At 46.0% G+C, this 25,169-nt stretch overlaps 2 protein-coding genes across 3 annotated transcripts in view; both read right to left on the bottom strand.

Moving 5' to 3' along the window:
• GANAB (glucosidase II alpha subunit) overlaps positions 1-24,732 on the bottom strand; it is a 160,882-nt gene extending 136,150 nt beyond the window's left edge. For both annotated transcript variants that reach the window (XM_082270775.1, XM_082270777.1), the window contains exon 1: positions 24,693-24,732. In XM_082270775.1, the coding sequence (XP_082126901.1) occupies positions 24,693-24,709 (17 nt within the window). In that variant the 5' untranslated portion in view covers positions 24,710-24,732. The remainder of the gene's footprint in view (positions 1-24,692) is intronic.
• INTS5 (integrator complex subunit 5) lies at positions 5,393-16,073 on the bottom strand. Its single transcript, XM_082270778.1, has 2 exons — positions 15,997-16,073; positions 5,393-8,240 (listed from the first exon to the last, which is right to left on the bottom strand). The coding sequence occupies exons 1-2, from the start codon at positions 16,035-16,037 to the stop codon at positions 5,438-5,440; spliced, it is 2,844 nt and encodes a 947-aa protein (XP_082126904.1). The 5' UTR covers positions 16,038-16,073; the 3' UTR covers positions 5,393-5,437.
• Positions 24,733-25,169: the final 437 nt, after the last annotated feature.

Here is a 25,169-nt window from a genome sequence, read left to right as displayed (position 1 = left end):
GTGGGGCTAGGTCGCAGCCAACCTAGCGCAGAGCTGAGGCCCGCGTGCATTCGCTGGCCAGACTGGGGTGACCACTGGATCTAGATTATCCAGCCCGTCGCCCAGTCCGGCAGTTGATTGTAGATTTCACCAGAAAAAAAAATCTACCTAAAAAGAAAACATTGCCAGGACCAGAGATCCCAGCAAGGAACTAGGTCCTTACTTCTGACTAGGCAGAAAAAAAAAAATATAGCAGAGAGAGGGAGTATACCCCCTGGGACTGCCCATAGGCCTAGCCAGACTTTTTTTCTGCCCAGTGTCCTACTCCTGGAGGGGTCAGTATAACCCAATGGTTAAGAAGATCAAGAGCTGTGTCCGTCAATGAACAAGAATAAACTTTTTCAACTGTGGCGCATGTGCCTATGTGGTTCATAGGAAAAAAAAAAGGGACCATATTGCCACACACCATTTTCTGGAACACCATAAAGTGCACCCAAACCACATTACCGTAAATTAAAATTATAGATACCAGGCTCCCAGAGGGTAAAGTTTAAGGATTGCCCAGGAAACTTCTTGTAATTTTCAATCTCAGTTTCTCTCTACATGGGCTTGATGGGGAGTTTAAGGTTCACTCGCTTTTGTGTGTTCTCCTTATATGTATACAGCATATGGATAGTAGGGAATTGTTTATATACTGTATGTGTTCCTCTGTCTCCATGTTTGATCTTCCTTTAATCCTGTTTTTTTGCAATGTTTCTACTCGTTTGTTTCAGGTCAGCACAAGATATGTATTGGCTACATTCTTTTTCTTTTCATAGATACTTTGCTCCCTTTTCCTTGCGGTTCTGGTTTTAGCCTAGGTTCACACTGATTTGGTGCAAGTTGAATCAGTTTTGCAGTGAAATTTCAAAGAGCAGCTGCAGTGCAAGTTATCACCCCGCAATGCTTCTACCTTGTTCTGAGGCTCCCTCTGCTTCGGACTTCAGACACATGGAGCTTCTGAGGGCACATATGCAGTCTTGTGTCACCTAATAATGGCACCCTATTTAACTTCTTCCCTCCACTCTGAAAAAGAGAAACGTCACCCCCCCCCCCAAAAAAAATAAATAAATAAAAAAAAATAAAACAAAAAAAACATGTCAGTGTTTACACAAGCTTGGGATGTCTTTGTATCTTTCTCCTTTATGACTCTACCCTTTGCACCAACGGTGAAGCTTTATGCAAAGAATGAATCAGCGCTAATGGAATAAAATCTCAAAGGCTCTAGGAGAGCTGACATTGCATCATGCCATAAAAATCCTTAATAAAACGTATGGATAAAATATAAACAATAAAACTTGGACTTGTGTTATCACTGGTGGGCCTGGAACATATCAGACCAAAAAACTCCCTTCAATAATTGGAGTAAAATATATAAAATCAGCCAAACTATCGCATCATGTAGTAAAAAAAAAAAAAATCGCAAAATCAAGCATATATCTGTCTTCAATCCAAAAGCCAAATGATCGCTGAACACATCCAAAAAACAAATGGTATCAGAAGATGATGAATAAATTAGATGAATAAATTATGTATGAGTGATGAATCCACGTGTTGCAATATTAATCAAAGTGCATAAACTAATGTATAAAATCTATATTAAAAAATCATACAATATTACAATAATTACATATCCGTAAAAAACAAAAATTCAATAATTCATATATAGAAGTGCAGATAAGTGTTAGAAATCCGTGATAGTGAAATTTTAAATCTTCTCTCTCAATAGGAATTAATATATATTTTATGAATAAATAAATAGAGGATGAATAAATATATATATATATATATGAAGTCCTTGTGCAATAATTGAAGTGACTGTTAGTGATCAAATAAAGTTCATGGTGCTCTAATAAATAAAGTGACAATTGGCGATTTCTCTTTAAGAAAATTTGGTGAAGTTCCAGTGATGTGATCCGAAGTGAGCAGAAATCATTTAAGTGCAATGGCCGCTCACCTCATTGCACCATTAAAGGCGCTTTTTGCTGGTATATGACCCTGGGATAGGGATGCTGGATTTCCTTAGTAGGCTTGTAGTTATGCTGGTGTCCACTATTACAGATATCGGCAACTACTGACTTCCGCTGCTTCCTCAATATCCGCCTTTCACAATGAATGCTCCCAGTGTACTCAAAGAAATATATTGATATCCATAGTGAAGTATGTTATAAAATCAATATTTATTCAAAAAACAGACAACACTCACATTTAAAATGACGATAACAAGCAGCTGCACTAATGCGGTAACAGTCCTCTGGGTACTTCCGGCTACGGCCGTAAACTGGAGGTAGACGTCACCCGATGCCTCCCGACGCGTTGAAAGTCATGTGGTTTGTGACGCAACGCGTCGCGGGGCATCGGGTGACGTCTACTTCCGGTTTACGGCCGTAGCCGGAAGTACCCAGAGGACTGTTACCGCATTAGTGCAGCTGCCTGTTATCGTCATTTTAAATGTGAGTGTTGTCTGTTTTTTGAATAAATATTGATTTTATAACATACTTCACTATGGATATCAATATATTTCTTTGAGTACACTGGGAGCATTCATTGTGAAAGGCAGATATTGAGGAAGCAGCGGAAGTCAGTAGTTGCCGATATCTGTAATAGTGGACACCAGCATAACTACAAGCCTACTAAGGAAATCCAGCATCCCTATCCCAGGGTCATATACCAGCAAAAAGCGCCTTTAATGGTGCAATGAGGTGAGCGGCCATTGCACTTAAATGATTTCTGCTCACTTTGGATCACATCACTGGAACTTTACCAAATTCTCTTTAACCACTTGCCGACCGCCGCACGACTATCTACGTCGGCGGTCAGCCCCTCACAGGCAAAGTAACGTAGGGCTACGTTGCTTGCTTGTGAGGGTCTAGGGAGCGAGCGCGCGCCCCCGGAGGCGCGCTCCCGCGTGGTCACGGACCCCCCCCCGCGCGTGTGACCAGCGGACCCGATGTCCGCCGGCCACTCGGCGATCGGCGGGGGAGAGGGAGAATGTCAGGCAGCTTGTGTAAACAAGCTGCCTGTCATTCTCCTCGCTGCAAAGACACTGATCACATGGATCTACTATGTAGATCCGTTGATCAGTGTCCTTACAGCTGAAGCCACAGCCAATCACAGTAGAAAGCACGCCCCTAGGGACACACACAGCCCCTCCCTCCCAAATAAAGTTAACCCCTTCACTACCAGTGTATTTTTACAGTAACAGTGCATATATATAGCACTGATTACTGTAGAAATGTCACTGGTAACCCCAAAAGTGTCAAAAATGTCAGACAAGGGTCCGATCTGTCCGCCGCAATGTCGCAGTACCGCAAAAAAAAAAAAAAAAATCGCAGATCGCCGCCATTACGCGTTAAAAAAAAACACAACAAAAATGACAAAAATCTTTCCCTTTGTTAGTAAACGCGATAACTTTTGCGCAAACCAATCAAAATACGCTTTTCGCGATTTTTTTTACCAAACATAGGTAGCATAAAACATATTGGCCGAAAATGTTAAAAAATTTTGATTTTTACATTTTTTTTTAGGGGGAATTTCATATAAATAAATGTGAAAAATATTGTTATTTTTGCAAAATTGACGCTCTTTTTTTGTTTATAGCGCGTGATCAAAAAATCGCACAGGTGATCAAATACCACCAAAAGAAAGCCCTGTTTGTGGGAAAAAAAGGACGCCAAATTCGTTTAGGTACAGCGTCGCACGACCGCGCAATTGTCCGTTAAATTCACGCAGTGCCGAATCGCAAAATACCCCCTGGTCGGAATGGGGGTAAAAATCTTCCGGGGCTTAAGTGGTTAAAGAGAAATCACCAATTGTCACTTTATTTGAGCACCATGAACTTTATTTGATCACTAACAGTCACTTCAATTATTGCACAAGGACTTCATATATTTATTTATTCATAATTAATATATTTATTCCTATTGAGAGAGAAGATTTAAAATTTCACTATCACAGATTTCTTATCTGCACTTCTATATATGAATTATTGAATTTTTGTTTTTTACTGATATCTAATAATTGTAATATTGTATGATTTTATATATAGGATTTTATATATTAGTTTATGCACTTTGATTAATATTGCAATACGTGGATTCATCACTCATACATAATTTATTCATCATCTTCTGATACCATTTGTTTTTTGGATGTGTTCAGCGATCATTTGGCTTTTGGATTGAAGGCAGACATACACATGTTTTGCTTGCGACTTTGATCGCATGTTGTGATAGTTTGGCTGTTTTTAGGATTATCGGTTTTAGATTCTTAGATTGAAGACAGATATATACTTGATTTTGCAATTTTGACTACATGATGCGATAGTTTGGCTGATTTAATATATTTTACTCCAATTGTTGAAGGGAGTGTTTTGGTCTGATATGTTCCAGGCCCACCAGTAATAACACAAGTCCAAGTTTTATTGTTTATATTTTTTTATCTGTACGTTTTATTCAGGATTTTTATGGCATGATGCAATGACAGCTCTCCTAGAGCCTTTGAGATTTTATTCCATTAGCGCCGATTCATTTTTTGCATAAGATTTCTGTCAGTATTTGGTGAAAATACCAGAATTGGCTGCTGACGGTGCAGGATTTTGTCCTAATCTCATATCCACTATTTAAATAGAGATTTACCATTCATAATACTCCAATAGCTAATCCAGCGTCCCTCTCATTCTGATACCTAAGTGGCAGCGCCTATATCACTTCCTTTTTTTCAACAGTGAAACTTTGTTCCCTAAATTCCTCTCCCATTGCTGGCTTCACATTGAGAGATTATTCAGCAACGGTAGCAAGGCTAGTTGTTCCTATAGAGATTATACTTTGGTGGTATGCACCCATCAAGTAACTTCATTGTAAGTAACTTATTTACTTCGTTTTTTATTAAAGTCGTTTAACATACACTATCCAGTGTGCTCAGTTTCCATTTTTATCTTTCTTCATGTATACTGTACATACAGCACGTACAAGGAAGCATCTCTAGATCCAGTGGAGCTTGGCACATGTGTAGATTCAATTAGAATAAAATATGAAACTCTTTCCTCAGAAAGTTTGTGTTTTAGTGGTCTTGTACTACCCATGTCTATTCTTTCCAGTATAAATAAATGTGGTAGAACAAAATAATTTAGAGGAGCTGATTCATGAAAACTAAAAAGAAAAGAAAAACAGAAAATACATTGTTTGAATAGTAACAATAACATCATGAAAAGAAAACCTAGTAAAGTAATAATAGTAAAAATAACATCACTATGCTCAAAAGTTCAAATTTTGGGCCTTTTTCTTTTTTCCAATATTCCCCAGACTCATAAAACACAAATCTACAGATGGTTGTAATGTGCAGCAGCCACACCAAAATTAAAAAGAGAAAAATCACTTTATTTAACGTGGACATTTCCAGTGGATGAGTGACTTGTACGTTATAGTAAAGCTGCAGTTGACCTATGTTCCACTTGAAACCGCCCTGAAAGGAGTCCAAGGCGATCAATGTTTCGATGTAAAACACTATGTACAATACCCATGTACTTGGCCGGGTCGCCTTCTCTAGTGAAGTCTCTGTTAAATACTGCTCGCTCTGCCTGAAATACAAATCGCTGTGGAAAAGGCCCATTTTCTCGTACAAAGTCCCAAACACTGAGCAGTAGCAAGCGGACCTCATATGGCGCCAGCAGTGAAAACATCTCATGCATGTTTGTGAGAGCTGGGGGAAGAAGCTGTCCCTCTCCCATACAGGATACCAACTCACAAGAAGCCATTAGATGCCATGGAGAGTTGACAGAAGATGACTCACGTGATGCTTCCCAATGTGCCAAAAGTGTAGCAAGAAGACCTCTAAGCAAAACTGAACAATAACAAAGAGCAGGGCGACCCTGTGCAACAATTTGGAGAAGCTTAAAAAGTAAAGGATTTTTACGGAAGCATCTATATATAAGCAAGTCTCTTTGTACTGTGGTTCGTGCATGTTCCTCCGGTGGCCAAGCCAATTCACTGTTTGTCACATCAGGGCAAGCACACTCAGTGATTGTCACTGCCAAAGTCTTGGCTGCCTCAGGGTCTAAAGTAATTAGCTGCCCATCTTCTCCTTTATTGGCACAGCAGCAGCATAATAGGGAGGTCAGACTCTGTGTATTTTCAGCACATTCCTCTTGTCCACATTGTCTACTTTTCTCCTCTGGCTTTAACCCTGCTCCGATTACTCCTGCATGAAACACAGACCACACACTTCCTGAAAAATCTACTGTTGAGCCAAGGTGGCTGTTACTCTCTAAAAGAGAACCAGTTGCTCCCTCTGATTTCTGAGACACTTGGACAGTGCTTTGTCCTCCAAAAAGTCCTGCATTGCCCTGATGCAGTGCTCCTTCAACAAGCTGATGTAGCACTGCTTTTCTGCCAGCATGAGATACTTTACTGAGGCATAAAAGAAGTCGAGAGGCACCGCTTACTCCAGAGCTGCTGCGTATGTGCATGGAGTGGAATAAAAGGTATGAAGATGAGCGAATAAGAAGGTGGAGCTGGGCAGGAGGTAAAGATGAAGGGAAAGGACAACAACACAGTAGTAGACAAGCAGACTCACACACTCCAGGGTTGCTGTGTAGAAGCAACTGACCAAAATCATACAAATGTTCAGAAAGAGCTGCTCCTATCTCTCTACCCATTCCCCCTTCTTCGCTCTGGACAACAAGAGCCAAATTCTGCAACAACTGAAGAGCTTTTTTATCTGTCAGAGCACCTGCATGTACCTGAGACACACATCGTGCTACTACAGCTGGAGCTAGACCTTGCATAGAGGATGAAAGTACTGCATGAAGCTGGACTGCTAGGCCCAGCTCCTCGGGGCTCTGAGCTAGAGTAAGCAATAGGCAAAGGGCTTCCGGAGCACATGGTGGATTACTATAGATGCAAAGCAACCCCAGAAGCTGATGAATCCACAAGTGACGCTTCCTCTCTAAACGAAGCATTTCCGCACACAATTCTGAAAGATGGCCCCTCATAGCATCTAAAAATGGAACTGCTCTTGACTGGGCTTCAGATGCTCCCCTTCCCCCTGTCCTTCCATAAACTTGCTTTTGTAGACTGAGAAGCAGCAATCTCACAATGCGATCACAAGCCTCCCTGACAGAATCATGCACTGCTAACCCTGGTGTGGTTATAACAGAAGCCGGCATTGCTGTATCCAGAAGAAAACGCAAGAGACGTGGAGCACCAGCAGATGTTTGGCATGCCAAGTGTACACTCAGATTAAGCATGTTGTCCAGTTCTTCACGAGGAAGGGTTGAGCAGTGCTGCTGTAGCTGGGCTAATGTGGAGGGCTTTAAAGAATCTACCAAATCTTGACATACAGTTCCCAACAAAGATGGTGAAAGAGCTGCCAGCTGCAACAAGTATGGCAGAGTTCCTCTCTGCTGCTTACTTCCAGGCCTCAGACTTTCATGAAACATTCTCAGGATCTCCTGACGAATGCTGTTTCCATGGCGTGAGCTTAAATGGCCTAAAATACCCACCACAGAGCCCAACTTTGGCACACGCTTTTCAGGGGTCTCCGCAGGAGAGCTGTGTGCACAAAAATCCTTAAGTCCACATGATAGCACTCTGCTGATTATGGTACTTGGAAAGGAGTTCCCAATGTGTGCTACCACCCAATCAAAATGTGGAGAGTGTTGAACTGAAGTATCTAGCAAAGCGTCCACACAGGCATCTGGGCAGCTATCTATCATAGTGGAAAGGCAGAGAGTGTAAATGTCCATAAGAACTCGTGTGGCTCCACATGACATCCACAGTTGTAACAATTCATTAAGACTTGCAGAGTGTGGCATTCCTTGTCTGTTTGCATGTTTACTGCTCAGTTGTCCCATAAGTTCAATAGACCATGCAGAGATAAGAGGTGCCCAAGCTCTGGGATTAAGCCTAATAAACTCTTCTAGCACCTTTTGCACCTCCTGTGTCACTTCATCCAAACCTGGAGTGGATAGTGGAGGAGGCCCTCGACGCTGAGAGGATGAGGATTGTGGAAGGCATTCTTGAGAGTCTCTTTCACTTAAGAAGGAAGAAACGCTGTCATGAAAAACTGAACGCAGGTGTTCTAGTACAGCATGCCGGGCAGAGGGCAAGCAACGCATTAGCAAAAGGGCACAGCGGGCATGGTCACGAGGGCTCAACTTCTGGCCATGCTGAGGATCAGAACCACTTAGGAAGGACTTGATCTGAAGGGAGAGATCCTGTGGGCTGTGAAGGAGAAATTGGTTGCCGAAATGTTATTGCAATACTTACAAGGTCAGAAAATAGTTTTTACATCCAATTTATTATCATGTATATCAATATATCAAAATGTTTTCCTGAACAAAAAAGCAATTAAATAACTTCAGTCTCAGAAGCCCATGGTGGCTTTGAAAGGATATTCTTGGTAAATTGCTGACCTTTGATTCTGAAAATGGTAGTTTTGTGGCTGTAATGCTGATGCTTTTAGCAGCAGCCCTTTTCTCGAGTGGCGACATGCAGCTTCTTGCCATAGATTATAACAGAATGCCTGTGCTCTAGCAGGTTTGGATGTGCCAGTCTTTCCATTTTACTATATGGCAGAATATAAGAAGTGCTATGTGGCTTAGCAGCTTCCAAGAAAGGAATAAGTGTGAGACAATTTAATAATTTGTTCTAAAATCAAAAGGCTTTTTACCTTCATGCATTCACTGCATTAAGGTAAAAAAAACAAAAAAAAAAAAAAACAAAACACCCCACACACCTTTTAAATAGCAGCTTCTTTAGCCACCCCCTATCCCCCTAAACACTTACCCGAGTCTTCTTTCGATCACACTCTGTCCAGTCTCCAGCAGCTCTTCTCCCCTCTTCCTGTACTCACAGGAGCCTCTGATGGCAGTGAGAGCCATTGGCTCTGCCAATCAAATCCCATGAGGAGGAAGCAGGGGGCTGGGCAGAGATGTGCTGGGTATTTACGGATGCACAAAGATGGGCTTGGGTGCGCGCCAGCACGAGTTCCCCCAGAACAAGCAGCTTGCAATGGGGGCATTCGGAGAAGAGAAGCGAAGAGTGCTGGCAGGGGATCGCAGAAGAGGAGGGAAGGGGCCGCTCCATGCAAAACCACTGCACAAAGCAGGTAAGAATAACATCTTTTTTTGTTTTAGAAAGAAAGGTTTACAACTGCCTTAAAAGGAGAACTTTACCCATAATCACTTGATGAAAAAAATAATATTCATGTGGAATGTATGTTCCTTGCTAAAATAACAATTATGCTGCCAAAATTGCCTCCAACATTTGCTCCTGTTCCTTCTTCAATAGTAAAAAAAAAAAAAAAAAAAAAGTTACATTCCTGGAATGTTTTGGGACTGCTAACTGTCATATTTGCTTGTGTGCTCAACCAAACTGGCAAATGGCTGGTGTCCTAACTGATCATATGTGCAGCACCATGGCAGTTGCAGATCAAACAGAAGCAGTTTTCTTGGCTATAAAAGGGTCAGGAAGGTTTAATTCCATCCTAAGGCTGTCAGCATATTGGCGTCTACAAATTCAGCAGTGCGTAAAAATAGAGAGCAATGGAGCATGTACAGAGCAGGGTGAAACAGTGGATTAGACTGGGTTTTTTAAACAGTATAGACACTTATTTTTAATGTTTTCCATAGCTATACCTGGGAAAAAAAAAGAAGGGATTTTTGACTTGTAAAATCCATTTCTCTGATGTTCATTGACGGACACAGCTCCTGTCATTTTTGACCATTGGGATGTCCCAAAGCAGTATTAAACATGAGGGCAACAGCGAAAAAGAAACTCCCAAGGCTAACTATAGCCAACCAGGTAAAAAAAAAAAAAAAAAAAGAAGGAGGAGCTAAACCAAAACAACTGGAGCCCACCTGAAAAAAAATACACCCTCGAAGAGGATCAGGTCCTCTTAAACAGCAGCCTGCAAAACCTTGCGGCCAAAGGATGCATCCGCAGATGCCAATCACTACCTTCTCTTTGTGAGTCACCAGATAAGGTGAACGACAAGATAACGCCACCAGTTCCAACACCCCAGAGTTGATAGCCACCGAAAAGGGCACCTTCTGACACAGTAAGCAAGGGAATCTCCTGAATATTTTTAAAGGGAGGCTTCTGTAGAGCTGAAAGCACAAAATAAGATCCCAAGGCAGCAACGGAGCCCGCACTGGAGGAACCAAATGTCAGACACCCTGAAGAAAAAAAAAAAAAAAAAAAAAAAAAAGGTACCCACCAGGGAGTGTGCGGCCAAAGGTAGTTGGAAAAAGACCGCCAAGGCCGATACCTGGCCATTGATGGTACTCGAGGCCAATTTCTGTTCAAGGAAGGTTAAGATCCAAGCCACCGGAGAAGGAGCGAAGATGAACCCCAGGAGACTCACACGACGCAATGTACATTTTCCATTTGCGATGGTGGATCTTCCTAGAAGTAGATTTTCTAGCTTTTAAACAACGTAGGAATCACTGACTCAGACAAACAGCTATCCTTTAGCACCTGGCGTTTTACAGCCAAGCCATCAAAGCCAGCGACTGTAAAGCAGGATGGAAGAGTGGTCCTTAGGACAGCAGGTCCTGCCTGAGAGGAAGCTTTCAAGGAACATCGGCGACCAGCTGCACCAGATCGATGTACCAAACCCGGAGGGCCTAGTCCTGAGCCACTAAGATGACGGAATCCTTTCTGCCTCAATCCTACTTAGAAGTCTTGGCAGAAGCTTAAGAGGAGGGAAGACGTAAATCAGACGATACTGACCCCACAGGGCTACCAGCACGTCTGTGGCGTCCGCCAGAGGATCCCATGATTGAGCCACAAACCTCTGCCCCTTTCTGTTTAGCCGAGACGCCAACAGATCCACCTCAGGGGTGCCCCACTGGAGACAACTGATGAAACATCTCCGGATGAAGGGACCGCTACCCTTGGTCTAACACCTGCCGACTGAGGTAATCCGCCTGCCAGTTTTCCACCCCAGGAATGTGTATGGCGGCGGGGGCTGGAATGAACCGTTCTGCCCACCTTAGAATGCTGGCTACCTTCAGAGCCACCAGGGCACTTTTTGTGCCCCCTTGGTGATTGACATAGGCCACAGCTGTGGCATTGTCCGATTGAATGCCCACTTGACATCCCAGAAAACAATCCATCCAATGGTCAAGGCACAGTCTGAACGCTCAGAGCTCCAAGACACTGATCGGTTGTCTGGACTCTTCCAGTGTCCAGATGCCCAGAGCAGAATTTTCGCCGAGGACACCTCCCTAGCCAGACAGGCTGGCATCTGTGGTGACCACTGTCCAGTACAAGGGGAGAAAGGATTTGCCCAGCCGAAGCGCTGGAGAACGAAGCCATCATATCAGGGACTCCCTCGTTCCCCGGCTCAGCCGGGTCCAATTGTCCAGAGACTGTGCAGTCTTGTCCCATTTGGCCAAAATCTCCCTTTGCAGGGACCTCGTATGGAACTGTGCAAACGGGACCACCTCAAAAAGGTAGACATCAGGCCCAGCACCCGCATGTAAGACCGGAGGGATGACAATTTGCTGGACAACAGGATACGAATCGCAGCCTGCAATTTCTGGAGTTTGTCCAAAGGAAGGAGCACTCTGGCTAATTAAGGCCAGACTCCAGAGTCAGACCCAGATAGTACATCTTTGTGGACGGTACCAGAGCAGACTTCTGAAAATTCAGATTCCAGCTGAACTACCTCAGAGTTCATATGGTGATTTCCAGGTTTTCCACCAGAGCAGTAGGGGACTCCACTCGCAGAAGGAGGTCCTCCAAGTCCACCAGTACTACGATCCCCCATTGGCATAACAATGCTAGCACCGGGGCTAACACTTTTTTTTTTTTTCGTCCAAAAACAAAATGTATTTTAATGTCAAATTTACAAGTACGGTCCATGTTAGCAGTAACGTTGGAGCTGAAGAGTGTTGCGTCTTCTCCAGGCAGCATGACGAGAGCCACCAATGGTAAGATAGAACTTGTGACCTTTGCCAAGAGTGGGACGTGGTGCACGATGGAGAGAAGATAGTTGGCAATACTGCCAGCAGCAGACACGCATGGAGAAACCACATCACATCTGACTGCTTCTTCCTCCATAGCTCTTGCATGTACTTGTAGGCACCCATGCTGGCTTATGCTGATAGCTCGGCAGCCGGAAAGGAAGGAGCGCGTTACCCACGGGGCTAACACTTGTGAAGACCCGAGGAGCAGAGGCGAGACCAAAGGGTAAGGCCTCAAACTGATAATGCTCCTCTCCCACGACAAAGCAGGGGAAGCGCTGGTGACTGGATGGTAAGCATCGTCGATGTCCATAAAGGCAAGAAAATCCCCCTGATGCAGGGATGCCACCACCGTGCAAATGGATTCCATCCTGAACTTCTGCACCCGCAGAAAGCAGTTCAGCGCCTTGAGGTCCAGGATTCGATGCACCTTGCCTTCCTTCCTGGAAACTGTAAACGGGTTTGAGTAAAAACCCTGAAACCGTTCAAAGTCAGAACCAGGACAATCACACCCTTTGAAGCAACAGGTCTTGTACTGCCCCAAACAGACCGGGGACAGGTGCAAGTTGGAAGTAAAGAACCTTGCCGTTAGACAAGAGGGAAACTCGATCTTATAGCCGGACCAAATGACTTTGTGGACCTACTTGTCTTGTACCATGGGAAGTCCACAGGTCTGGAAACCAACAAAGACGTCCCCCTACCCCCGATTTGGGTTAGGGCATACCTTCATGCTGAAGGAGCCTTGTCTGCGGGTCTGGAGAAGCCCTCTCTCGGCTTGCCAGACCAGATTATGAGCTTATGAGCCGAGAAGGAGGGCCCACGTCTACAACAAGGTTCCTTGCCCTTAGTAGCCTGCGGAAGAATAGTACTCTCCCCCCTTGTCCCCTGTGAGACCTTTAATGATATCATCCAGGGTAGTCCCAAACAGGCGATCTCCTTGAAAGGAGAGATCAGTCAAGGCCTTTTTAGAAGTCTGATCCGCATTTAAGCCAAAAGTCACGGCGAAGGACCACTGCCGAAACAGAGCTGAGCCACTAGGGGAGTCGCATCCAAAGAGGCATCTCAGATAAACTGCAGCCCCTGAACCAGCTGGTCCGCCAGCTCAGCAAGGGCAGGGGGGAGCTGTTCTCCCTCCAGGTCACGGTGTAAAAGCTTAGCCCACTCATACAGAGTTTGCGACACCAGGGCAATGGTTCATACCGGTCTCAGGGCCGAACCACCCAGAGTGTACATATTGCGGGCCACAACCTCTGCCTTTCTGTCAGCCGGATCCTTAAAGCAGAGTTCCGCCCCCCCCTCCAAAAATTAAAAGTCAGCATCTACAGTATGTGTTTGTATGTGACTTTTAATATTAGGACACTTACCTGTCCTGGAGTCCCGCGATGTCGGCACCGCAGCCGATGTTTCCATCGGCTGTCGGGTGCTCCTGCCGCCATTGCAGGTCAGGGAACCCGGCAGTGAAGCCTTGCAGCTTCACGGGCGGGTCCCTACTGCGCATGCGCGAAGCGCGCTGCGCATTCGGATTGGCTGGGCGGTGGAGGGTAGGAAGAGGGGTCCTCACTTCGCCGTGGCGCCGTTCCCGGAAGTGGGGAAGGGTACCTGTCAAAAACAGGTACCCGTTCCCCCCTTCCCCTCAAATGTGGCACCGGAGGGGGGGGGGGGGGGAGGAAGCAAATGAGCGGAAGTTCCACTTTTGTGGAACTCCGCTTTAAAGGTCGGGGACTCTTCAACCGGAATCATGGTTGCCTTGTGCAATCTGGAAACCGGAGGGTCCCCCACCGGTGGATTAGTCCACTTCTTAATAAGGGACTCCTTATAGGGGGTAACGCATAGGAAATTGCTTAGGGACCCCAAGGGACACTTTGGTGGTCCCCACTCTTTAGCAACAATTCTGTCAAAATAGGCGGGGAATGGAAACACCTTTGGCGCTCTGGATGGCTTGTGAGTGCCAAAGGGAACCTGCGCCTCCATCGCAGCTGCGTCCTCCGTCTGCAAGGGCTCACGCACAGACACAATCAGTGCTCATATCGGCCCCTTTTCGAGTGCAGTTGCAGATGTGGAGGCATCATCCTCACTATCTGAGAATTCTGGGCGCATGTTCGCAGGCCCAGAAAGGCGACCCACCTCCAAGGCAGCCGAATCAGATTCAGGACCTGATGAGACAGATGAAGCAGGGGAAAGCGGGGGCACATTTTGCTAGCCCGTCACCCGAAAGCCACCTCCACCCGGGATACAAGGGACTCCAGGATCACTGTCAGTGCGTCCAGGGATGGTTGGGACCCGGAGGGCTCCGCAGCCTCAGAAAAGGGGTCAGGTGGGGAGATGTGCTCCAAAGACTCTATGAGTCACCAGGGGAACCCCACAAAAAGTGTAAAACACTGCAAAGGGACAACCCCCACCACGCTAGCAGTACCACCTGGTACCGGTCGCAAGGCACAAAGCACCAAGCGATTCTCAGCAGAGAGGGAGAGAATCCCACCAGAAACAGGCACCTGCAGTCACTAGGATAATGCACTCCACATTCGGCGATCAGGAAGTGAAAATACCCAGAAATCAGCACCAGGGGATGCCCGCCACTATTTTTAATGGTAAACCACTGCAAAACGGCCACCGGATTACACAAACATGGCTGCCGTGCATGGAAACACACAGGCTGCAGCAAAACCACAAGGCTCCCATGGATCCAGGAGGGATCCCTAGGCCTCAAAGACAGGCCCAGGCAGGACAGGGGGCCCTGGTAGGAGCCCCCACCAGGTACAATTCCCCCCGCCGCACAGCTGTTTGCTGGCGGCGCATCCCCAGGCCCCCTATCGCCAGCATAGCACCCACACAGCCCCAGCTTAAGTGGAGAGGGACAGATGAAAGGGGGGTGCCTGACGGGAAGGAGGGGAACTCGGGGGATCTGGCCAGCCCAAAGGGGGTCTCCGGGTCCACCCCAAAACCCTCCAGGGGGAGAGGGGGGGGGCAGCTACTCACCATACCAGGAATCAGGCGGGCACCGCTCCAGACAGAACCTGTCGCCATCTAAATGGGGGGCTGTCGGCCAGAAGAAACGCTACGACTTGGGCCGAGACCTGGTCGTATGCAACCTTGCAAGGCGTTTAACTCGCAGGCCAGCCCCCGTCCAGTGGGACTATGTCCTGGCCGACCTAGCGTGGAGCTGAGGACTGGGCGCACTTGCTGGCCAGACTGGGGGGACTGCTGGATCTAGATTATCCAGCCCATCGCTCAGTCCGGCAGTTGACTGTAGATCTCACAGGAAAAAACCAGGGGAAAAATAATATCTTAAAAAAAAAAAAAAAAAAAAAAAAAATTATTTTTGCCAGGAGCAGACATCCCAGCAAGGAACTAGGTCCTAACTCCTGACTAGGCAGAAACAAATTGGAGTACCTATAGCAGGGAGAGGGAGTGCCCCTGGTCAGCCCCCCAATCTGGCCAGCGAGCGCACCCAGACCTCAGCTCCACGCTAGGGCGTCCGCGACATTGCCCCACTGGACGGGGGCAGCCCTGGGACTGCCCATAGGCGTAGCCAGATTCTTTTTCTGCCTAGTGTCCTACTCCTGTAGGGGGCATTATAACCCAATGAAGATCAGGAGCTGTGTCCGTCAATTAACTAAAGAGAAATAGGATTTTTACATGTATGCAACAAAGAAAAAAAAATTGCTCTGGAGCCAAACTGGTTAAGGATATTTAAATTTAAAAAGTTATCCATCCATTTCAATCTAAAAATCAAAACGGACAAGATCTGTACACCACAGGGCCCCTATCATTGGTTTGAAGGAAAGTGTTGTAAAAAAATATTTAACCAGCTTATGTCTACAAATGGAAAACAGAAGCTGAATGGTGACTAAAATTAGCAAAAAATTATGCACCCAGAAAAGCCAATGGCTCCTATTTGGCTCAAAGTACAAATTCTAAAAAGCAGAAATGCTTGACAAGTAGAAGTAGATACAAGGTAGAAGTAGAAGTAGATTTGTATAGAAAAAGTTACAGCAGCGTCACTTTACCTGAGCTGGGGAGGGACCCCTTGTGGCTGGGAAGAAATCATGAGTTTTTCTAAAAAGATCTTCCCACTCACAGAAACATCACCTGAGAAAATAAACCAGCAATGTCAGCGTTCAACGACTGCACTAACACTACAAATGCTACTGTAGGCATTCAGGTAACATACTGTCCACACAACACATTCCGTTCTGCACGACAACTTTTTTTTGGCCATTTACTTGATCACAAAACTGTCCAAAATACAGTCAATCATAATGTAGTTTCACCAAGCAGTCATCATTCTCAATAAGCTGAATTTTGCTATCAGAAATATCATTTCCGAGCCATTGAGAATGGTGCGACTATCATTCAGAACTTGAATTATCGTATTAACCAGTTCCGGACCATCCGCCGCATATATACTGCGGCAGGGTGGCCCAGCTGCCCAAAATCACGTACATCTACATGATTTTGTGCATGAGATGTAGGTGGCTAAGCTGAAACACAGATCTCTCTTTTCTTACTGCATCCACTCCTCCCACAGTTAGAAAGCACTCTCTAGAAGCACACTTAACCCCTTGATCGCCCCTGGTGTTAGCCCCCTCCCTGCCAGTGTAATTTATACAGTAACAGTGCATTTTTTTTTTTTTTTAAACACTGATCACTGTATTGGTGTCACTGGTCCCCAAAGTGTCACATTTGTCTGCCGCAATATCACAGTTTCACAAAAAAAAAAAAAACACGCTGATGGTCGCCATAAATGTTTCCCATAGTTTGTAGACGCTATAACTTTTGTGCAAACCAATCAATATACACTTTTGCTACATATTTTTGGTAAAAAAAAAAAAAAATTCTAGCAAATACATATTGGCCTAAACTGATAAAATAAGATTTTTTAAAACATTTTTATTGGGTAGGTTTTTAGTGGAAAGTAAAGTTTTTTCTTTTTTTCCTTCTTCAAAATTGTGTTTTTGTTTATAGCACAAAGAAAAATTAAAAAAACAGAATTTTTGTCTTACCATAAAATCCTTTTCTCTGAGGTTCACCGAAGGACACAGCTTCATCTCTTCTTAGACCCTTGGGCTTATGCTGCTCTCTCATCAGGAGTAGGACTAGGCTACACCCCCTGAGGCAGTCCCAGGGGGTATACCCTCACTTCCTGCTATAGGACTTCAGTTTGTAACAAGCAGTGTCGGAAGAATACATAACTCAACCCCAACAGAAGGGCGGGTGCTATGTCTGTAAGTGAACCTCAAAGAAAAGGATTTTACAGTAAGACAAAAATAAATTTTTTGCCCTCCAAACTCGATGATAAACCTTCCTGGAAGATGATTTCCTAGCTTTCAACAGTATAGGAATCACTAACTCAGACAGCCCTCTGTCCTTCAGCACCTGGCTTTCGATAGCCATGCCGTTTAAAGCGAGCGACCCTAAAGCAGGAAGGAAGATCGGTCCTTGAGACAGAAGATCCTCTCAGAGAGGAAGTTTCCAAGGAGCGTCGGCTACCAGCCTTACTAGGCCTGCGTACCAAGACGGGCGAGGCAAGTCTGGGGCCACCAGAATGACTGGAATCCCTTCCACCTCTATTCTGTGTAGCAGTCTCGACAGAAGTTGTTTTGGGGAAAAAGCGTAAATCAGGGCAATACTGACCCTAAGGGGGCACCAGGGCATCAATCCGAAGATGCCGAGACCTTGACATAAACCTCTGCACCTTCCTTTTGAGACAGGAGGCCAACAGGTCCACATCGGGAGTCCCCCACCGGAGACACAGTTGATGAAACACCTCTGGATGGAGAGACTATTCTCCCTGACCCAACGTCTGCCGACTGAGGTAGTCCGCCTGAAAATTCTCTATCCCCGGAATGTGCAAAGCAGAGAGGGCTGAAACATATCGTGCTGCCCACCTTAGGATGCCGGCTACTTCCCAGGCCACTTCTTGTGCCCCCTTAATCGACATATGCCACAGCCATGGCATTGTCTGATTGTACCCTTACCGGGCACCCCTGCAGGCGATCCGTCCACTGGGACAGACAAAGCCTGATCACCCGAATCTCCAGGATGTTGATCGGCAGACTGGACTCCTCCCAAGTCCAAACTCCTTGAACCGAGTAAACACCCAAGACACCTCCCCATCTGGACAGGCTGACATCCATGGAAACCACTGTCCAATACAGGGGGAGAAAGGACTTCCCTAGACGAAGCGCCAGAGAGAGAATCAGATTGTCTAGCGACTGTGGATCCTTGTTCCATTTCACAAGAATCTCCCTTTCCAGAGATCTGGTATGGAACTGAGCAAACGGAACCGCTTCAAAAAAGGTGGAAACCATCAGGCCCAGCACTTGCATGCAAGAGACGATTGATGGTTGGACAACAGGAGCTGAATTGCATCCTGCAACTTCAGCAGTTTCGCCCAGACCGAGGCTGAATCCAGCATTAGGCCTAAGGTAGTCGAGCTTGGTGGATGGAATCAGAGCTGATTTTTTTTAAATTCAGTCTTCAGCCGAACTCTTGCAGAGTTTGCACAGTAATGTCCAAATCGACTTCTAGAACCGATGAATACACTGCACGCAGAAGCAGATCATCTAGGTATCCCTGATGAAGGAATGCCACTACCGTGCGAATGGACTCCATCCAAAATTTCTGAACCCGTGCAAAGTGGATCCAGGATCGGGAAGACCTTGCCTTTCGTCCTGGGTACAGTAAACAGATTTGAATAAAAGCCTTGAAAATGTTTAACTCTGGAACCGGCACAATGACATCACCCAGTAAAGGCACTACAGCTGACCGTGAGACAGGTATAGGGTGTAAGGAAGAAACCTTACCGGAGGCAAGGACTGAAACTCGATCTTGTAACCGGACCGAATCAACTCATGGACCCATTTGTCCTGAATGAGCAAGGCCCACGGGCCCGGAAAGAAACAATAACGTCCCCCCCCACCCCAGATACAGGTGAATGCACCCCTTCAGGTTGGGGAAAGCTCATCTGCGGAACCAGCAGAGCCTGCTTTTGACTTAGCAGTCCAGGGTCTCTTGGAGCCGCCCGCGAAGGTACGGGTAGATCTTGAACCCTTGTTCTGCAATCCAGTCGGACGAAGGGGCCGCTTGTGAGCCGAGAAAAAAGGAACATGTTTACGAGGTTCCTTGCCTTTAGCAACCTGCAGAAGCAAAGTACTCTTACCTCCCGTAAGACCTTTAATGATCTACTCCTTGGAGGCACCGAACAAACGGTCTCCTACAAAAGGGAGATCAGTCAATATCTCTTTAGAAGCCTGGTCGGCCGACCAGTACTTCAACCAAATCATGCAGCAAGGATCACCGCTGTCACAGATGCTCTGCCAACCAAACGGGCAGCATCCAAGGATGCGTCACAGATGTTCTTAATCCCCCGTAATCAACTGATCCTAAAGCCCCGCCAGCTCAGGAGGATGTTGATCTCCTTCCAGGTACTCGCATAAGATTTTTGCCCATTCCGTTAAAGTCTGGGATACCAAGGTGATAGCAAACACTGGCCTCAACATTGAACCTGCCACAGTAAAAAAGGTAACGGACCAAAGCCTCAGCTCCCTTGTCCACAGGGTCCTTAAAGGACGGGGAATCCTCCACCGGTAAAAGTGTGGCCTTATTCAACCTGGAAACCTGAGAGTCCACTGTCGGTGGAACCATCAGCTTCTTCAAGAGAGACTCCTCAAAGGGAAATCTCCTAGCGAAACGCTTAGGTATTCCAACCATGCATTTCAGGGAACCCCACTGACTAGTGACAATCTCGTCAAAATAAGCAGGAAAGGGAAACACATTAGTCACCTTGGAAGATCTGCAGGTGCGTCGCCGATTCAGCATTAGCTGAGTCTCCCAACTTTAAAGTTTCCCGTACTGACACAATCAATGCCTCCACCAGTGCTTTTTCATGCACCGCTGCCGAAGAGGATTCATCCTCACTGTTATGCCCCATACACACCTGCAGATTATCTGCAGACTTTTGTCTGCAGACTTACCTTTTCTATGTAGTGCAAGGGCCTGCCGGATTGCATACAAATTGAAAGTGTTTAGGTTTGACCTCATATTATATGGTTTTGGTAAGTCTGCAGACAAAAGTCTGCAGATAATCTGCACGTGTGTATGGGGCATTAGAGCACTCGGGGTGCGTGGACGTAGACCCAGTGTGTTGACTCGCGTCCGCGGCGGCCAAATCAACCTCAGACTCTGAGGAGACAGAGCATACAGGTGAAGGCGGGGGGCGCTTCTTGCTAGGCCACCTTTGCAGGGTCAAATCAACCTTTGACACAAGCGACTGCAGGGCCGCCGTCATGGCCACCAGGGCAGACTGAGATCCAGAGGGTCCCACAGCTTCAAGAAGTGGGTCAGGTGGTGATACGCGTTCCAGGGGCTCCATGGTGCACAAAAGCAAAAGAACATTTTTTTTTTTTTTTTAGAAAAAACCCCCGCACACTGCTCGGATCACCACAAGTAGCAATGCACCCACAGCGCTGTATATAGCAGAGGAAAACGCCAAACAGCCTGCCACAACTGCGATCAAAGAGGAAGTGCCGACACTGACACTAGAGGCCCACTGCTGCACGTCATCACACTACAAGAAAATGGCTGCCACTTTCTATTACATAGGGAAACCCAAAACGTGGCCGCCGGACTACACAAAAATGGCCGCTGAGGACAGAGGAAGTAATAGTTTACCAGGGGGAAGCCCCCCCGCAGTGCAAAGAATAGAGGCACTCCTAAAAGGGGGCCACCAGCAGCACACTCCCACTGCTCTACGGCCCAACACCAATTTAGCCCCCCCACCCCAAAAATGTCCAAACACCTCGAAAGGGGATAGGGGAGGACGACCAATGCATGGGAAACCCTGCTAGGGAGAGGGGGAAAACGTGAGGGGGGGGGGCCCCGCTCCCACCAGGAGACCTGATCTACCAGCTGGAACGTCCGCCGGCTGGCTGGAGTGACGAACAAAGGCAGATTCGACTTTGATCGGGTCTCCAATGTAGAACCCTGGAATCGATGTCATGACACCACTTCCAGTTACTGGAGCCTTCAAGGCGCCAGATTTAAAAACAAACGACAGTATTCAAATCAGCCAAACTTGGCATTATGCATGCTTAAAGCGGTAGTATCCTGCTTTTTGTGACTTTTAACTACAGGTAAGCCTATAATAAGGCTTACCTGTAGGTACAATTAATATCTCCTAAACCTGCACGGTTTAGGAGATATTTGCACTGCATGCTGACGCGAGCGGCACATGCGCTCTGAAGGTCTGGCGGACCTTGAGAGTTCCTTGCCGGGAAATGCCGGAAAATTACTCCCACGCGCATGCGAGGGAGTGACGTCATCGCAGCTGCGGCCACTCACAGCGCCGGAGCCGCCGAACCCGGAAGAGACGCCGAGGGATCATGTCAGCTCCCACAGCGGTGTCCGTGTCGGGTATTCGCTCTAAGGTAAGTATTTCATAATGAGCTAGTATGCGATGCATACTAGCTCATTATGCCTTTGTTTTGCAGGGTTTTTTTTTTTATACTACCGCTTTAAGTGCAGATTAAGGGTTTGGAGTCTCTTAGACCCCCGATCCCTCCATAGAGTACCTGTCACTGCCTATTACTGTAACAAAGGAGGTGTACAACATTCCTTGTGACAGCAATAGAAATGATCTAAAAAATTTTTTTTTAAACGGTACAGTTGAACAATAAAAAAAAAAAAAAATTTGAAGCGTCCCATCCCTCTGTGCTCATAAGCAGAAGCGAACGCATAAGTCACAGCCGCAAACAGTGTTCAAACCACATGTGAGGTATCGCTGCGATCCTTACAGCGAGATCAATAATTCTAGCGCAAGACCTCCTCTGTAACCCTAAACTGGTAACTTATTTTTTAAAAATTTGCGTATGGAGATTTTTAGGCACCGTAGTTTGTTGCCCTTCCATGAGTGCGCAATTTTAAAGCATGACATGTTAGGTATCTATTTACAAAAAACAAAGGAACAGAGCGCACACCGCCCTAGTGTAACACCATTTATTTGAAGTTAATAGAAGCCATAAAAACAGGTACTCACAAACAGATAGGAAGTCATGCATGGAAATAAATATCCCCCGATGATGTTTACAGGGAGATCTGAAGAAGGAGGCTACGCCTCCGAAACGTTGTCCTTAGCAACCCCATGCAAGTCATGCTCTGGGTCCCGATCGGGGAGTCTCGCTCTGCTCAACCGCATTGTCAGTTTCTCTGAGCGGCTATAGCATCCGGCTCTTGGAGGGTGTGCGGCGGCGGCTGGACCGTGCGCAGGCTCACCACATCGAGTCTCCTTGAGTAATCCGAGGCGGTTGGCTTAGCCGTACGATACTCACTGACTAGTGCAGGATGAACAGCTGAGCCGCCGAGGCTAGGAGGAGAGAGCCCTGTAAACATCATCGGGGGATATTTATTTCCATGCATGACTTCCTATCTGTTTGTGAGTACCTGTTTTTATGGCTTCTATTAACTTCAAATAAATGGTGTTACACTAGGGCGGTGTGCGCTCTGTTCCTTTGTTTTTTGTACAGCTGCTTTGCCTCATATCCCATGGAGGGTTAGGAGAGCTGCCACGCTTCATTCATGTGTTTCACCACAGGCCATATTACAAGATTCCCCAGCTTGAGAATCAATCTCCAGGATCTGCGCAGGGACTGGTAATGTGTGTTTTCTCTAGGTATCCATTTACTCTGTGTAACATCTTTACCATAAGGCTACATTCACACCTGAGCGTATCGTTTTTTTACCGCGATTTACAGGCGTTTTTTGTGCAGGCGTTTTTAGATTGAATAGAGACCAATGGAAAACGCCTGTAATCTGCCCAAAAAGAAGCTCGTGTACTTTTTTGAGCGTTGGGCGTTTTGCTTACAGCGTCAAAACGCTCAGATGTGAACAGGGGCCATTGAAATGAATAGGATTTGTCTTGTTGGGCGTTTTGAGAGCTGATCCTAGAGCAGAAAAACTCCCCAAAACGCCTACATGTGAACAGAGCCTTATACAAAAAAATTGGGCTAACTTTACTGTTTTTTTTTTTTAAATTTATGAAAGTGTTTATTCATGAAAGTTTAATTGAATTCATGAAAGTGTATTTCTTCCCAACACAAACTGCATTTAAAAGACTGCTGCGCAAATACTGCATGACATAAAATATTGCAACGATCGCCATTTTATTCCCTAGGGTCTCTGCTAAAAAAAAAATGATTGTGTGTGTGTGTGTGTGTGTGTGTGTGTGTGTATGTATATATATATATATATATATATATATATATATATATATATATATATATATATATATATATATATATATATATATATATGTATGTATGTATGTATGTATGTATGTATGTATGTATGTATGTATATGTGTGTTTGGGGTTCCAAGTTATTTGCTAACAAAAAATTCTGATTTTTAACCAGTTGCCGACTGCCGCAAGTACATATACTGCGGCGGTCAGCCCCGGCCAGGCAAAGTGACGTACCGGTACGTCACTAGCCTATCACTTCCTTGTGAGCCAATAGTGGGCGAGCGCGCGCCCGCCCCGGCTCGTTCCCTGGGAAGTCCGTGAGTGTGACCGGCGGACCTGATGTCTGCCGGTCACTCGCAACCGTCCGCCGTGAAGGGATAAAGGCAGGCGGCTGATGTAAACAAGCCGCCTGTCATTCTCCCCTGTGTAGGAATGGTGATCATACGGTTCTACTATGTAGGACCGTTGATCACTGTTCCTACACCAGTAGCCATGTCCAATCACAGTAAGAAGCACGCCCCTAGGAACACACTTAACCCCTCCTTCCCCAATAAAGTTAACCCCCTTCCCTGCCAGTGTCATTTTTACAGTAACAGTGCATATGTATAGCACTGATTACTGTAGTAATATCACCGGTAACCCCAATGTCAGTCAAGGATCCGATCTGTCCGCCGCAATGTCGCAAAAAAAAAAAAAAAAAAAAAAATCACAGGTCACCGCCATTATGCGTTAAAAAAAAAAAAACAAAAAACACACCAAAAATGTTAAAAAATCTTTCCCTTTGTTAGTAAAACGCAATAACTTTTGCGCAAACCAATCAAAATACGCTTTTTGCGATTTTTTTTACCAGACATATGTACCAGAAAACAAATTGGCCTAAAATGTTAAAAAAAATTTTGATTTTTACATTTTTTTGGTGGGGAATTTCCTATAAAGAAAAATGTGAAAAATATTGTTATTTTTGCAATATTGTCGCTCTTTTTTTGTTTATAGCGCAAAAAGTAAAAAATCGCACAGGTGATCAAATATCACCAAAAGAAAGCTCTGTTTGTGGGAAAAAAAAAGGACGTCAGGTACAGCGTCGCACGACCGCGCAATTGTCCGTTATAGTCACGCAGTGCCGAATCGCAAAAGAAGCCATGAAGGGGTTAAGAACAGGCAGGAATCATCATATTTCCTCCAACGGACCTGCTGATGGGAAACTCCACATCCAGGACCTCTCCTATCTGTCCTGCCTCGGGTAAATGAAGTCCTTATAGGGGCAGGGGGTCCCTGCAGGACTTAGAGCTCACAGTGCAGACCCCCCTCCTCCTCCTCTATGTCAGTGTACAGAGGAGACGTCTGCAGGTATCTGTGTACAATGACTAACCCACACACCACTAAGCCGGGCAGCAGCTCTTCTCATTCCCGCCATACCAGGCGGCGCACAGAAGAGACCGCTCTCCTCACACACGGCCCGCTCTCACCTCCACATCGCCGCCATTTTGGATCCGCTCTCGCCCTGTACCCCGCCCCCCAGCTAACGCTGACAGAAGCAACGCCCAATCCGTGGCCGTCAACGCTTCTTCACTGGCGCTTCCCATTGAACCGTCACCCCGTCTGATTGGCCAGTTCTAGTCAAACACAATAAGCCACGCCCAGAACGTTGAGCTAGAGGTGACGTGAACGTTCACTGAAGATGATTGGTGGAGCAGTGCAGACAAAGGGTGGGGCTGACATTGTGGGAGATGATAGGCTGGAGCAAAGGGATCAGGTGTAATATTGTCATCACAGTTCTGCACACTAATGCCCCATACACACGTGCAGATTATCTGCAGACTTTTGTCTGCAGACTTACCAAAACCATATAATATGAGGTCAAACCTAAACACTTTCAATTTGTATGCAATCCGGCAGGCCCTTGCACTACATAGAAAAGGTAAGTCTGCAGACAAAAGTCTGCA

The sequence above is a fragment of the Pelophylax lessonae genome (genome assembly GCF_965119305.1).
Source record: "Pelophylax lessonae genome assembly, chromosome: 10".
NCBI lineage: Eukaryota > Metazoa > Chordata > Amphibia > Anura > Ranidae > Pelophylax > Pelophylax lessonae.
Note: the sequence above shows the minus strand (reverse complement) of the source record. Positions and strands in the feature narration are given on the sequence as shown.

What these genes read in the sequence shown, in the direction of transcription:
- INTS5 (XM_082270778.1), bottom strand. Translation starts at nt 16,037, where the DNA reads ATGATTTCTTCCCAGCCACAAGGGGTCCCTCCCCAGCTCAG. An exon ending in GGGGTCCCTCCCCAGCTCAG is followed by an intron (nt 8,241 to 15,996) that starts GTAAAGTGACGC and finishes TCTCCTTCACAG; the next exon opens with CCCACAGGATCTCTCCCTTC.